Source organism: Xenopus laevis, chromosome 7L (genome assembly GCF_017654675.1).
Source record: "Xenopus laevis strain J_2021 chromosome 7L, Xenopus_laevis_v10.1, whole genome shotgun sequence".
Taxonomy (NCBI): Eukaryota; Metazoa; Chordata; class Amphibia; order Anura; family Pipidae; genus Xenopus; species Xenopus laevis.
The window spans coordinates 117,906,035-117,921,634 of NC_054383.1; the positions used below are offsets into that span (position 1 = coordinate 117,906,035).

Consider the following 15,600-nt stretch of genomic DNA (forward strand, 5'->3'; position numbering starts at 1 on the left):
GCAGGATAATATTTGCTGTGTAGAAAGCAAGGGAGTAATATGTCACCTGATGCTCTATCATAACGGTCCCCAAGGTGTGATACATACCCAGATGGTTGTGCAATAAGGTCAAAACAGGCCCATACTACTCTAGCAGTTCCATGCACACATCACACACTCTACGTCCCCATATGTTTAGTCCTTTCCCTAAGGGTAAGTCCAACTTCGGGCGACTTCGGAAAATGAACCACATTAGCGCTGGCGTTGTTTTTTCATTTTAGCCGGCGCAGAGTGAGGGAAGGCATTTGGGGAGATTGGTCGCCGCAAAGACGAGGGGATTAGTCGACAGGCAACCAAATCTCCCCAAAACGCCCAGTGTGACCTTACCCTCAATGTCTGAAAGTGATCAGACTTAAAATTCTCTGCCTTGCTTTGATCTCAAAATGGTCCTTTGTAGAATTCCCCAGAGTTTGCATCTTGCAGCCACATTCTCCTAGTAGACACGGTATGATGAGTCACAGAGTACTAACTATATTCTTGCTGGAGGGCTGTACTAGTAGTCGGACATCAGCAGGAGATTATCTCTTGATCACCATATTTGTCCCATACGTATATAATCTATCATCTCTTTTAAGGCTCACAGTGGGGGTCATCCATCCAGGTCTATAAAGTCCCATTAGCAAAGTTGACCTGTGACATCTTTCACAGGTCTTGTGTGCCGAGTAAATAAAGAGGCGACAATCCCTTTCATTATTCACCCGCTTGAATGTCAAAGGCTTCGTCTGACTCAGAACCAATACACGTTCTGTTAGACAGAAGCAGAATGGGGAGTGGGAATAAATAACTAGTTCTACCCCCCGTGTTGAATTCATTTTTATTGAGTGTTATATTCCTGACTCAGGCTAATGGAAAATGTAGATTTGTCTCTATTTTAAATTGAAGTTTCAGCCAAAAGTGCCAGACAATCTAAGCAATTGAAATGCAGAAAATATTTTAAATAGTAAGTTCTATATGGCAGGGGCCTTCATGGGTGGTTTTCGAGTGGACACTGCTGGAAGCTCCAAGCTGGGGTTGGGAAGGGGAGTGTTTTGGTTCCGTAGACTAGGGTCACACAAGGGCTCAAAACCGCCGAAATCCGCTGAAATCCGCTGCCCGATTTCCGCCCAACCCCTGGCAGTAGCATCCTCTCTTTTCAGTATGAATCGGAAGCAAACAGTAAACAGACTTCGGTAGATTTTGGCTCAAAATGCAGAGACATGCGTTACTTCACCGAAATTAGCCAAGTCTGTTTACTCTGCTTCCGATTCAATATTACTGAAAGCGGAAAAACGAGAATGCTATTGCCAGCAGTTGGGAGGAAACTGGGCAGTAGATTTCGGCAAGAGGTTTTCAGCCAACGTTTGGCCCTGGCCTATGCTAAAGGCAGGCCTGGACTGGCAATCTGTGGGTTCTGGCAAATGCCAGAGGGGCTTCTGTAAGATGCCATAGATACTCACTATTTAGTGGGTTGGTAGGGGGCTGTTTGGGCCTCTGTGTGGCCTGTTGGGGCCTCTTGGTACCTGAAAAGCCAGGGCCTATTTTGATTCTCAGTCCAGACCTGACTGAAGGCTCTGGCTATTATTAGCCTGTGTATTTTTGCAGGCTGAGCGAAGCGGAGTTGCTCAGTGCCCATGCTGTATTGATTTGAATCTGATCAGTCTGTGTGCGGTCACACACAGCAAAAATATGCAGGCCGAAAACAGTCATCATCTTGTGTGCCCATAGTTATATACATGATGAATAGCTGTGTATATTCTCCACCTGCATATTTCATCTGGCAGAAAAGCACCCAAAAGCACCTCTGTAAGCAAGGAGGGTTTCTTCCCCAAATGCCACCTGAGGCAGGGGCGATCCTGGCCCCTCCATCACCTGAGGTAGCTTGTTGCTGTCACCCTTCCACTGTGTTCTCACCTTTTTGCGCCGGAGGGGGGTCCACGATGTTGGCTGAGGGGTCCAGGGGAAATTTGTCTCTCAAAGTTACCAGGAGCGGTATTTTTGCTCCCCTCACTGACACAGCACCCCTGACCTGAGGCACAACCTGATAAGGGCTGTGATTGGCTATTTGGTAGATCCTATATGTGCTGGCAGTCGAAAAAAGGCTCAGTTTAGCAGTACACCTGGTTTTTATGCAACCAAAACTTGCCTCCAAGCCTGGAATTCAAAAATAAGCACCTGCTTTGACACCACTGGGAGCAACATCCAAGGGGTTGGGGAGCAACATGTTGCTCATGAGTCACTGGTTGGGGAGCACTGGTCTGGTGAGTCAGCCCTCCTACATCTGTGATTGCCAAACTTGGTCCGAGGGGGGGGGGATAGGAGGGAGGCATGCTATGAATGATAGAGGTGCATCCTGAAGAACATTTTGTAGGAGATGCTGGCTGAATACTAATTTCCTATCTTTGCTGAACTATAGCAATGTGATTGTCTAGATTCTATGTTCATACATGTGTAGCTTTGTGATGAGATTACAGGTGGTCTACAAGGGCAGATTTTTTTAGCTGCTGATTTGGCAGCTTATCTGCCCATGTATGGGGCACCGACCCAACTGTTATCTGGGCGATGACCATGATTGTGATCCGATCATTTGACCCTAGGGCCAAATGATTGGATCAGCCCGATATCGCCTCCCCAAGGTGGGCATATCAAGGAAGGATCTGTATATTTGTCAACCTCCCCAAAAAAAGCAGATGATTCAATGAATGGCAAGCTTTAGATCCCCCTCCTGATCTATAGTAGGTGAACTGATATTTCAGGTGAACCTATTTTGATGTATCGCCCCACAAATAAACATGCAAAACCTTATTTGTACATTTGTATGGTTCATCTCCTAGATTCGTAGACTTTGTAGATTAAAAACAGCCGAAGGACCATGGGAACTAACCCTGGCCCACAAGCTGTGCTAACTACTATTTTATATACAGCATAGCTTATATATATAATTGCTTCTCCCAACTGTATAAAATATCTACAAGCAATATCCAGTATGTTACAAGGAGCTTATGTGTGGGAAGAGAAAGAGACTATTATTATAAAGGTTGCACACCTGTAAGAGCACAGAGATTTTTGTTTTTAATATCAGGACATGGGGATGGGGCCACATCTGTTGCAGACGGATGTGAAAGCCAAACATGATGCTGATATCCACACGGATGTAAGAAAGTCATTTAATTGAAATAGAGAAAGTAATGGACAGGACTAGGCTGCAGTTTCCTCCGCCAGGCACTCCCCTATGAGCTGGGTAATTGGAAACATATGGCAAAGCCGTAACCAGAGTAAGTGAATGTTTGGGAAAAAGGAGAACGTGGGGCTCTGCAGTGATATATAGAATTTCTTTTCCCTGACTAAACATGCAGTGTCACTGCAGTTAAGATTCCCAGACTGCTTAAAGGGCAAGTTACATTTTGTGTTATCTTTTATTTTTAGCAGTTTATAATGATGCTGGCTGTTAGGTAATTCATAGCCATGACAGTTTTACATATGTGGTCTTTCCACCCAAACCTAGCCTATCTCTTCCTTTCACCATTACTATTGATGGCATGCCCATTAACAGTAGTAAATTCAGGGATCCACACACACACACATTATTATCTGCAAGATGAAAGGAGGTTGAACCCCCCGTAACGTTGATACCGGACTGCAAATATAGTGTGTGCGGATCCGTAAATGTACTGCTGTTGCTATAGGACCCTGCCAGGTCGATGGAGTACCAGCATCACCATTGCAGTGAAAGAGAAGTTGCGGAAGAGCGGTAGATATAACACATTACATTAACCCTGTTAACTCACGCTCATTGGGGGGCATCTTTGACCAATCCCTCTCCTTCTCTAATCATATTTATAATACTGCCAAAGCGTGTCGCTATTTCCTCCGCAATATAGCCAAGATACGCCTGTTTCTTTCACAAATAACAGCCAAAACACTAATTCATGCTCTTATCTTTTCCCGTTTAGACTATTGCAATCTCCTACTAACCGGTCTTCACTCCAATCAATCTTAAACTCTGCTACCAAGATCCTTCTGCTCTCTCCTAAATGGAATCTGCTCAACTCTAACTAAAATCCCTAGCATGGTTGCCTGTTAAGTTAAAGGATAACATATAAAACCTTCTACTAACGTAACATTCAAAGCTCTTCACTGCTCTGCTCCTAACTACATTTCTTCTCTTGTCTAACTGTACATTCCTGGTCATCTTCTCCGCTCCTCTCAGAGCCCCCTTCTCTTCACACCATCCACTGCCACCTCTCTTCTCAAACCTTTCTATCTTGCTGCGCCTTACCTCTGGAATTCCATCCATGAATTCCTCCATAAAGAATCCTTTCTCAATCTTTTCAAAAAAAACACTAAGGGGCTGATTCACTAAGGGTCGAATTTCGAAGTAAAAAATACTTCGAAATTCGACCCTCAAATTGAAATCCTTCGACTTCGAATATCGAAGTCGAAGGATTTAGCGCTAAACGTTCGTTCGTTCGATCGATCGAAGGATTATTCGTTCGATCGAACGATTAAATCCAACGATCGAAGGAAAATCCTTCGATCAAAAAATGTTTAGCAAGCCTATGGGGACCTTCCCCATAGGCTAACATTGACTTCGGTAGGTTTTATCTGCCGAAGTAGGGGGTCGAAGTTTTTTTTAAAGGGAAAGTACTTCGACTATCGAATGGTCGAATAGTCGAACGATTTTTCGTTCGAATCGTTCGAATCGAAGGTCGTAGTCGAAGGTCGAAGTAGCCCATTCGATGGTCGAAGTACCCAAAAAATACTTCGAAATTTGAAGTATTTTTCATTCGAATCCTTCACTCGAGTTTAGTGAATCGGCCCCTAAGGGGCCGATTCACTAAACTCGAGTGAAGGATTCGAATGAAAAAGCTTCGAATTTCGAAGTATTTTTTGGGTACTTCGACCATCGAATTGGTTAAATTCGTTCGAATTCGAACGAAATCGAACGAATCGAACGAAAAATAGTTCGACTATTCGACCATTCGATAGTCGAAGTACTTCCCCTTTAAAAAAAACTTCGACCCCCTACTTCGGCAGCTAAAAGCTACCGAAGTCAATGTTAGCCTATGGGGAAGGTCCCCATAGGCTTGCTAACCTTTTTTTGATCGAAGGATTTTCCTTCGATCGTTAGATTAAAATCCTTCAAATCGTTCGATTCGAAGGATTTAATCGTTCGATCGAACGAAAAATCCTTCGATCGATCGATCGCAGGATTAGCGCTAAATCCTTCGACTTCGATATTCGAAGTCGAAGGATTTCAATTCGTGGGTCGAATTTCGAAGTATTTTTAACTTCGAAATTCGACCCTTAGTGAATCTGCCCCTAAGAGTCTACCTTTTGGAGTACTATAACATTAGCCTAGTCCTGTGCCTACTGACTATGCCTTACCTTGTGCACTTTTTCATCTCCAATTTATTCCTGTATGTTAGCCTCCCATCCACTTTTAGCTCTACGGGGCAGGGACCTCCTTCCCACTATGTGGGACATTCACTAAGAATCGTTGTTTCGCCAGCGTCCGTTTCGCCGCGCTCTGCCATGACGTATTTTCGCCAGCGCTACGCAAATTCACTAAAATCCGAAGTTGCGCTCAGGGGAAGCGTAAAGGTTGCGAAGTTGCGCTAGCGTTAATTCGCCAAGCAAAGCGAAGTTACGCTAGCGATGGTTAATTTGCATACAGTGCCAAATTGAAGTTACAATGGAGGTATATGTAGCAGCACTACACAAGCCTGGGAAACCTTCAAAACAGCAAATAAAATTTTTATTTTGCCCTACACATGTGCCCACTGTATAGTTAAGTTGCCATGAGTTAGGAAATGTAGGGGGGAAGGAGGGTAGCCCCAAAAAGTTTTTTCGATCTTTTTCTATCACCCATAAAAAATTAAAAAACCCCAGCGTTTTTTGGGACTTAGAAAAATGTTTAACTTTTTTTGAAGCAATCCCTATCTACTCTATTGCACCTCGCCTGGTCTGAGGTGGCGAAGGAAGTCTGGCGTAAAAGGTAGCGTTCAGAATTTGCGTAGTTAAGTCCGTTGCGCAAATTCACCAGGCGTAAGGGTGCGAAGTAACACTATCGAATTTACGGCATCGTCCATTAGTGAATCGGCGAATTAACGAAAATGCACTACGCTGGCGCATTCACGCTAACGTTAGGCGCTTCGGCGTTTAGTGAATTTGCCCCTATGTCTCTTACCACATAGCACTTAAGCTCTTTGTCCTGATATGATTCTGTGTATATTTATTATGTGATTTGTCTTCCCCATGAAGTGAGGCAACTTCGCGCGACTATAGAAAACGAATCGACGCATGTGCATTAGTGCAGGCGACTTTTCATTGTAGCCTATGGGGAAAAACGCTGAGGCAGTTCAGGGAGATAGTCGCTCAGAAGACGAGGCGATTAGTCGCCAGGCGACAAAATCTCCCCGAATCTCCTCGTGTGGCCTTACCCTTAGGGTCAGGGCACATAGACAGATTCAGGGAGATTAGTTGCCCCGAAGAAGAGGAGATTTGTCGCTGGGAGTCTAATCTCCCTGAATCTGCCTGTGTGCCCTGACCCTTGTATACTGTATATAGTACTTTTATGCATTGTACAGCGCTAGGGCTCCTTAACAGTGCTTTACAAATAAAGTTATACATACATACATATTATATTATATTGGAGACAGTAGGGCAAGATGGCAACCATAGTACTTTATGCCTGACTCCCTTTGGTTGTTGATGTAGTGCAGCTTATTGCGAATACCTGTATAATTTTATATAAATAATGGGGGTCCCAGAAAGATGGATTTTCCCCTGAGCCTGACTTGTAATGTGAGTTTAGGAGCCTGATGTGACCTTTCTACAGCCATCCGGAGGCAGGAAAGGGGGATGGGGTGGCTGAAGTCAGACCCCTGGGACCTTACGCATGAAGTTGGATCACTACCAGTGGCTTGTAAGCAAAAATTCCCAGGCTACTTCAAGCAGAAAAATACATTTCTATGTTTTAATGATATTCATACTGGCCAGCCATTGGTTAAAGAGGTTGTTCACAAACTTTTAGTATGACGTAATGAATTTGCAATAGTTTTTTTTTCTTTTTTTTTTTTTGTGGTTTTTGAGTTATTTCGCTTTTTATACAGCAGATTTCAAGTTTGTAATTCCAGCAATATGGTTGTTAGGATCAAAATTAGCAAACATGCATTGATTTAAATATGAGACTGGGCTATGAATTGGAGACGCCTATATATAGATAGACGCATAATACAAAGTAGCAATAACAATACATTTGAAACCTTAAAGAGAATTTGTTTTTTAAATGGGGTCAGTGACCCAACATTTCAAAGTTGGAAAGAGTCAGAAGAAGGCAAATAATTCAAAAACTATAAAAATGAAAAAATGAAGGCCAATTGAAAAAAAGTTGCTTATAATTAGCGGCCATTATATAACATACTAAAAGTTACCTTAACGTTGAACCACCCCTTTATGATATATTTACTGGGGGTCCCCATAGCAAAAGCATAATTATACAATATGGGACCTACGCCTGAGAATTTGGGCCCTTATCCCTTTGCTAAATATATAATGAATGTCGGGTTCTCTAGTGGACCCAAGGAGGCCCAGTTAGTGGGATGTTATGGTTTCAGTCACAGTGACAATAAACTGTAGAAAGAATCGAGTCTGACTGTTTGCACACACTAAAGACTGCCCTTTAATCTTATGGTTACATAGTGATGGATAATCTTGGTGTTGTCCCACTGGGGGCTGGAAATACACATTACCTGACAAACGGAATATTTCTGAAAGAACGCAGCAGTGAAATAAACACCAGTGTGAGCCTTAGCAGGCCTTTCCAGAGCTCTCACGTACACAAGCAACTTTCTCTGCTCCACGGCTGGTGGAAGCTCCAGAATATATATATATATATATATATATATATACTGTATATATATATATATATATATATATATATATATATATATATATATATATATATATATATATATATATATATATAGTCGGTAGGGTGGCACACCGCTTCCTGATTCTATACCTGGGTGCCCGGTAAGGGATTTTATGTAGACCAAAAAATGACCAGCAACACCAGGATTTCAGTGAAAAAGAAATGTATTCATATGTGCATATTTAGCCAACGTGACGTTTCGGTCCTCTCAGGGACCTTTCTCAAGGCAACTATGCCTCCCATTACAACAAGTTTATATAGCCAATAGTGAACAAACAATTAAGGAAGTGACATCACCCTATTAAAGTGATGAGTGCAGTTTTAAGAACATTAAAAGCTTATGATATGATATACAAAAATTCCCACATATCATTAATAAGGGTGATTAAGATACAGTTATAATATTATATAAAATGTTAGAATACATAAAAAGCTCTAAATAACAGTTATTTGTTGTGAGTCCTGTGTATATAAAGTGCAGAGTGCAAAGTGCAAAAAGAATTTAAAATATTATAAATATTATAAACATCTGTATCTAGTCTGTCATGGCTCGAGACCCCTCAGTGAATTATGTTCATATTAATTTGATTTAGTTTACTTTACTTTTATATTTTTATATTTTTATATTTTTATATTTCACTATATGTCTCCAATCCAACTGATCCATAATATATGATTATATGAACATGTCCACGGAGTATATAAGCCATACTGATCAATTACTATAGTCTATCTACTTATCCTGTGGCTACAAAACAATTTAACTGCAATGCCGTATTTAGGCCCCTTGGAGCCACGCAGTCCAGTTCATATGTCCAGAATGCCTCCCTCTGGAGCAACATACGGTCTGTGTTCCCTCCTCTTGGGGTATCCTGGATACAGTCGATAGGCATACATTTAAAAGAAGAGGCAGGATGTTTAGCTTGTAGCCAGTGTTGGGCTACTGGTTGTTTAGATATATCCTGTTTGACATTTTTCTTTGGTTTAGGTTCCAATGCTGCCCGGATTGTTGAACGATGCATACTAATCCTTTCACGTAATTGTCTATTAGTCTTCCCGCAGTATATAAGACCGGACCCACAACAATGGGGGAATCTTGCCCTGCTCTTAATACGAGAAGTGACTTTGACCCTGGCACGGCCAATACATCCCTGCGTACGTTTTCTAGGATGCTGAATGAAACTGTATGTCAACTTCCTAAACTCACTGAACATAGGGGTAATTTGACAAAGGACGAACGGGCAACCCTACCGACTATATACATTACAAATTGGTGAGCACCTGCCAGAAATCATTTTTTTGTTCTATAATTTCAATTGTTTTTGCCAAGACGTGAATATCAAGAAGGAGGATAATGGCTCAAGGAGGCTCGGAATATAAGCCATACACGGCAGATGAGGTGGATAACATCCTGTTTACAGACTCATTCCAAGATACGTTTGGTGTATTGGGGGTTAAAGAAACCTATTTTGAACTTTTACGTTTACGAAAAAAGGAGACTGAGTTACTTCTACATGGTGTCTCTCTCTCTGAATACTATAGAGAGAGAAAAATTCCACGTGGTTTCCGGATCAACAATACCCCTACTATTGGGAGAAATATATAACGTCTATATAACGTTAAATTGTTTTGTAGCCACAGGATAAGTAGATAGACTATAGTAATTGATCAGTATGGCTTATATACTCCGTGGACATGTTCATATAATCATATATTATGGATCAGTTGGATTGGAGACATATAGTGAAATATAAAAATATAAAAATATAAAAGTAAAGTAAACTAAATCAAATTAATATGAACATAATTCACTGAGGGGTCTCGAGCCATGACAGACTAGATACAGATGTTTATAATATTTATAATATTTTAAATTCTTTTTGCACTTTGCACTCTGCACTTTATATACACAGGACTCACAACAAATAACTGTTATTTAGAGCTTTTTATGTATTCTAACATTTTATATAATATTATAACTGTATCTTAATCACCCTTATTAATGATATGTGGGAATTTTTGTATATCATATCATAAGCTTTTAATGTTCTTAAAACTGCACTGATCACTTTAATAGGGTGATGTCACTTCCTTAATTGTTTGTTCACTATTGGCTATATAAACTTGTTGTAATGGGAGGCATAGTTGCCTTGAGAAAGGTCCCTGAGAGGACCGAAACGTCACGTTGGCTAAATATGCACATATGAATACATTTCTTTTTCACTGAAATCCTGGTGTTGCTGGTCATTTTTTGGTCTACATAAAATCCCTTACCGGGCACCCAGGTATAGAATCAGGAAGCGGTGTGCCACCCTACCGACTATATACATTACAAATTGGTGAGCACCTGCCAGAAATCATTTTTTTGTTCTATAATTTCAATTGTTTTTGCCAAGACGTGAATATCAAGAAGGAGGATAATGGCTCAAGGAGGCTCGGAATATAAGCCATACACGGCAGATGAGGTGGATAACATCCTGTTTACAGACTCATTCCAAGATACGTTTGGTGTATTGGGGGTTAAAGAAACCTATTTTGAACTTTTACGTTTACGAAAAAAGGAGACTGAGTTACTTCTACATGGTGTCTCTCTCTCTGAATACTATAGAGAGAGAAAAATTCCACGTGGTTTCCGGATCAACAATACCCCTACTATTGGGAGAAATAATACCGATTTCTGTAATAGATGGTGTGCGGTCCTGGACAGATGTTCGTTAGAATTAATGTTACTCGTGATTGATGAGACCGGCCGGGAATTGAAGGCGGTAAGGAACGACATGTTGCAATTTGAAAAGGATAATTCCGATACATTGCGGCAAGATAAGGAAACAGATTGGTTACATAAACTACAAGACCAAACACTTCGCTACAAGAATGATATACTTGCATTCAAACGATCCAAACGATTACGTGTGCAACAAGATTACAGGGACGGCATGGTTTACCGCTGGCGTCATGGAGGACGAGTAGGAGGTATGCGACGCAGACCGATGACGCGGAAGGTGCAGCGTCCACTGGGATATGTCTCCAGCAGCGCGGAGTCTGAAGAGGAGCGTGGCAGCACGACACAGACGGCGCAACCGGATTTTTTAGATGCAGGCAAGGTCCCAGACGGAGGGGGCACACTAAATCCAAACTCAGACGCGGCGGTCGCAAACACCTCAGAGGAAAGAGCACGAGGGAGACCTCCACGCCGGATAGCGAAACGGGACAAGTAGTGAATATATCAAGCCACCAACTTTCAGCAGGTGAGATGAATATCCTGGCTCGAGGGTTATCCTTTGTACCGTCAGCCACAAAACATAGATTTTGGAATGTGGTAGACAATTATAAATTTACCCGTACTCTCAGATTAAAAGAGTATTTTAAAGCTAGGCCCGGACCCACAACAATGGGGGAATCTTGCCCTGCTCTTAATACGAGAAGTGACTTTGACCCTGGCACGGCCAATACATCCCTGCGTACGTTTTCTAGGATGCTGAATGAAACTGTATGTCAACTTCCTAAACTCACTGAACATAGGGGTAATTTGACAAAGGACGAACGGGCAACTCTGAAATCTTTACGGGAAAGGACAGATATTATAATAAAACCTGCTGATAAGGGTGGTGCCGTAGTAGTATTGGATTACTCATACTATAGGAGTGAATTATTGACGCAACTATCAGACCCTAAATGCTACCAACGTTTAACCTTTGATCCTACTTGTAGATTCCAAACGCATTTGAAGAAAATTTTGGAGGAAGGCTGCACTGGTGGTTGGATATCCGAGAAAATGAGGGATGCGATGTACGTGGAATATCCGGTAAGACCTGTCATGTACTCTTTACCAAAAATCCACAAAAACCTCACACATCCGCCAGGGAGACCTATAATAGCAGCAGTGGGCTCATTAACTGAAAAAGTAGCTAGATATGTGGATTCTTTATTGCAGCCTCTGATACAGGACATTGGTTCCTATGTACAAGACACCACTGACTTTCTCCATGTGGTAGAGAGTATTGACCTAAATGATTTATCTTTTATCCTGGTGACAATGGATGTCAATAGCCTCTACACGTGTATACCACACGATGCAGGCATAGAGGCCACCAGGGAATTAATGTGTGGGAATGCACTATACAAGGGACCTCCAGTGGAATTCGTCCTGGAATTATTGGGGTTCATACTCAGGAATAACTACTTTAAGTTTGAGACCCAATTTTACCTCCAACTTTTGGGGACCGCCATGGGTTCAAATGTAGCCCCCTCTTATGCTAATGCCTTCATGAATCAATATGAGATACAACATATACTGAACCATGGTCTTTTTCGCAAATATGGGGGCTATTACAGACGTTATATAGACGATCTGTTCTTTCTGTGGTTTGGGCCGGAGGAAGACCTGCATAGTTTTGTGGAGGATCTCAATAAGTTACCCACAACTATACGGTTTACTTTACACTATGATGTGGAGTCCATTCAATTCCTAGATGTGATGATTTATAAGGATCGGGAATTGAATTGCTTGCAGACTAAGGTCTATCAGAAGCCCACAGACAGAAATACATTGCTCCACTATAAAAGCAGTCACCCAAAACATCTTTTACATTCTCTCCCAAGGTCACAAATGTTACGGGTCATACGTATTACCAGTAAGGAACAAGAAAAACTATCCGCTTTGAACGTAATGGCCGCACAGTTCCTGGAGAGGGGTTACCCCGAGGCAGTGGTAAATGAGGCCAAGCTATGGGCTATGACCCTTGACAGAAGGGAGGTCTTAAAGGGTGAAATGTATCAGAAAAGGAAGGAAAATAAAGACAATGTGCTATATTATACCACAACCTATGATGCCCGTACCCCAATAATGAAAAACTCTGTTTTACAGCTTTGGCCTATAGTGAAAACGGACAGAGAATTGACTGCGGTAAACTCAAAAAGGATTCGGTTTGGCCATAGGAGAAACAAGAACCTTAAGGAGCTACTGTCATCCGCAGATCCGGTAAATAAATATGATAACAATCAGAGGGGTGTACAAAAAATGGGCTCATTTCAATGTGGTAACTGCGTAATGTGTAATACACTGATTCTGGGGAAAACATTTTTCCACCCACACACTGGGAAGCCATATGATATAAAGCACAGACTTACCTGCACATCCCGAAATGTGATTTATATAATTAAATGCCCCTGCGGTCTTATATACTGCGGGAAGACTAATAGACAATTACGTGAAAGGATTAGTATGCATCGTTCAACAATCCGGGCAGCATTGGAACCTAAACCAAAGAAAAATGTCAAACAGGATATATCTAAACAACCAGTAGCCCAACACTGGCTACAAGCTAAACATCCTGCCTCTTCTTTTAAATGTATGCCTATCGACTGTATCCAGGATACCCCAAGAGGAGGGAACACAGACCGTATGTTGCTCCAGAGGGAGGCATTCTGGACATATGAACTGGACTGCGTGGCTCCAAGGGGCCTAAATACGGCATTGCAGTTAAATTGTTTTGTAGCCACAGGATAAGTAGATAGACTATAGTAATTGATCAGTATGGCTTATATACTCCGTGGACATGTTCATATAATCATATATTATGGATCAGTTGGATTGGAGACATATAGTGAAATATAAAAATATAAAAATATAAAAATATAAAAGTAAAGTAAACTAAATCAAATTAATATGAACATAATTCACTGAGGGGTCTCGAGCCATGACAGACTAGATACAGATGTTTATAATATTTATAATATTTTAAATTCTTTTTGCACTTTGCACTCTGCACTTTATATACACAGGACTCACAACAAATAACTGTTATTTAGAGCTTTTTATGTATTCTAACATTTTATATAATATTATAACTGTATCTTAATCACCCTTATTAATGATGGGAATTTTGTATATCATATCATAAGCTTTTAATGTTCTTAAAACTGCACTCATCACTTTAATAGGGTGATGTCACTTCCTTAATTGTTTGTTCACTATTGGCTATATAAACTTGTTGTAATGGGAGGCATAGTTGCCTTGAGAAAGGTCCCTGAGAGGACCGAAACGTCACGTTGGCTAAATATGCACATATGAATACATTTCTTTTTCACTGAAATCCTGGTGTTGCTGGTCATTTTTTGGTCTATATATATATATATATATATATATATATATATATATATATATATATATATATATAGTATATACACATACAGGGATGTTTCTTAGGCTTGCCCATTGGCTGGGAAAAAGGAAGCAGAAGGGCAGCTGGTTCCACTCACAGTTACACAGGCTCCACGGATTCCAGGAGACATCTGGCCTGTGATATTGTGCAGAGAGGGCTTCCATATGCTGTGCCACTAACACGGCTGCAGTTCCAGGAGTTGTGTTGCAAAGCCTGTTCCAAACAACACCAGTGACCTTTGGGCCCTGACCTACAGAGTGAGAGGAAACTGTATACTTTATCCAGCTTGTTTATATTCCCATATGCCCTCTAGTTGCCTTTGAGTTCTGTGTGTCTTACAGGAGTTAGAAAGAAAGGTGCAATTGGGCCTTGGCAAACTGGGAACTCCATCAAAATAAAAAGATATCCAGTCTGAACCCCTCCAACAGTTATGTTGTTCTTTCCTGGCCAACAGGGCCCCTCTCCTGCTTATACACTTCCCTTCTTTTCCTCACACAGGAAGAAACCATATATATGTATAAATGCAAGTTGTGTTTGTGTTGTTTGCCAAGCTCATTATAATATATTTTTCAGTACGCATAAACTGCACCTTGCATGGTGGTCCTGAGCTCTGTGTTTGCCTTTACCCCAGTGTTAAATGAGCCACAACTAATGAATCAATTTTGGAACGGCCTGGGCAGTAAAGAGGTTGTGTGCCCTTTGGGATAACATGTGCCGGCCCCACACAACATACAAGGTCCATTACTCAGTTGCAGTTGCTAGAACATGTTCCTGATGTGAGTACACAATGTACACTGCATGTCCAGTCATTGTTCTGCATTCTTTATTCCAGACCTTATGGATCCAAGCTGTTACAGCACTACAACTCAGCAGGGGTTGCTGGGAGTTTTAGTTGAAAGGATTGAATGGGACAACTTTTATTGTGTGGAATTCTCTCCCTGAATCAATCATACTGATACATTAGATTTAAGAAGGGATTGGATGGCTTTTTAGCAAGTGAGGGAACAGTGTCGGACTGGCCCACTGGGATACCAGGAAAACTTCCGGTGGGCCCAGGTGTCAGTGGGCCTCTTGCTTATAATCTTTTGGCCTATTTCACGGTCATTCACGATTTCTTTATGGGAACAAAGAGGCTTAATAATGGAAAAACAGAGTATAGTATGTAAAGAAAAGAGACTAGGAGAATAAAGAGGTTGAGTGAGGAGAGGAGGTATAATAGTTTGGAAAGTGGGCCCTCAGCCTAAGGTTTTCTGGTGGGCCACTGGTATCCCAGTCTGACGCTGTGAGGGAATACAGATTTATGGAAGATAGCTCAAAGTACAAGTTGATCCAGATACTGGTCTGATTGCCATCTTGGAGTCAAGATTTTTTTCCTCTCTAAAGCTTCAAATGGGTTTTTTTTGCCTTCCCCTGGATCAACTAGCAGTTAGGCAGGTTATATACAGACTTAGAAGGTTGAACTTGATGGCGTGTGTCTTTTTTCAA

General features: G+C 41.4%; 1 protein-coding gene across 1 annotated transcript; it reads left to right on the forward strand.

Moving 5' to 3' along the window:
- Window positions 1–11,667: 11,667 nt before the first annotated feature.
- LOC121395778 lies at window positions 11,668–13,789 on the forward strand. Its single transcript, XM_041570059.1, has 2 exons — window positions 11,668–11,756; window positions 12,819–13,789. Exons 1-2 carry the CDS (start codon window positions 11,727–11,729, stop codon window positions 13,458–13,460), a joined length of 672 nt encoding a protein of 223 aa, XP_041425993.1. The 5' UTR covers window positions 11,668–11,726; the 3' UTR covers window positions 13,461–13,789.
- Window positions 13,790–15,600: the final 1,811 nt, after the last annotated feature.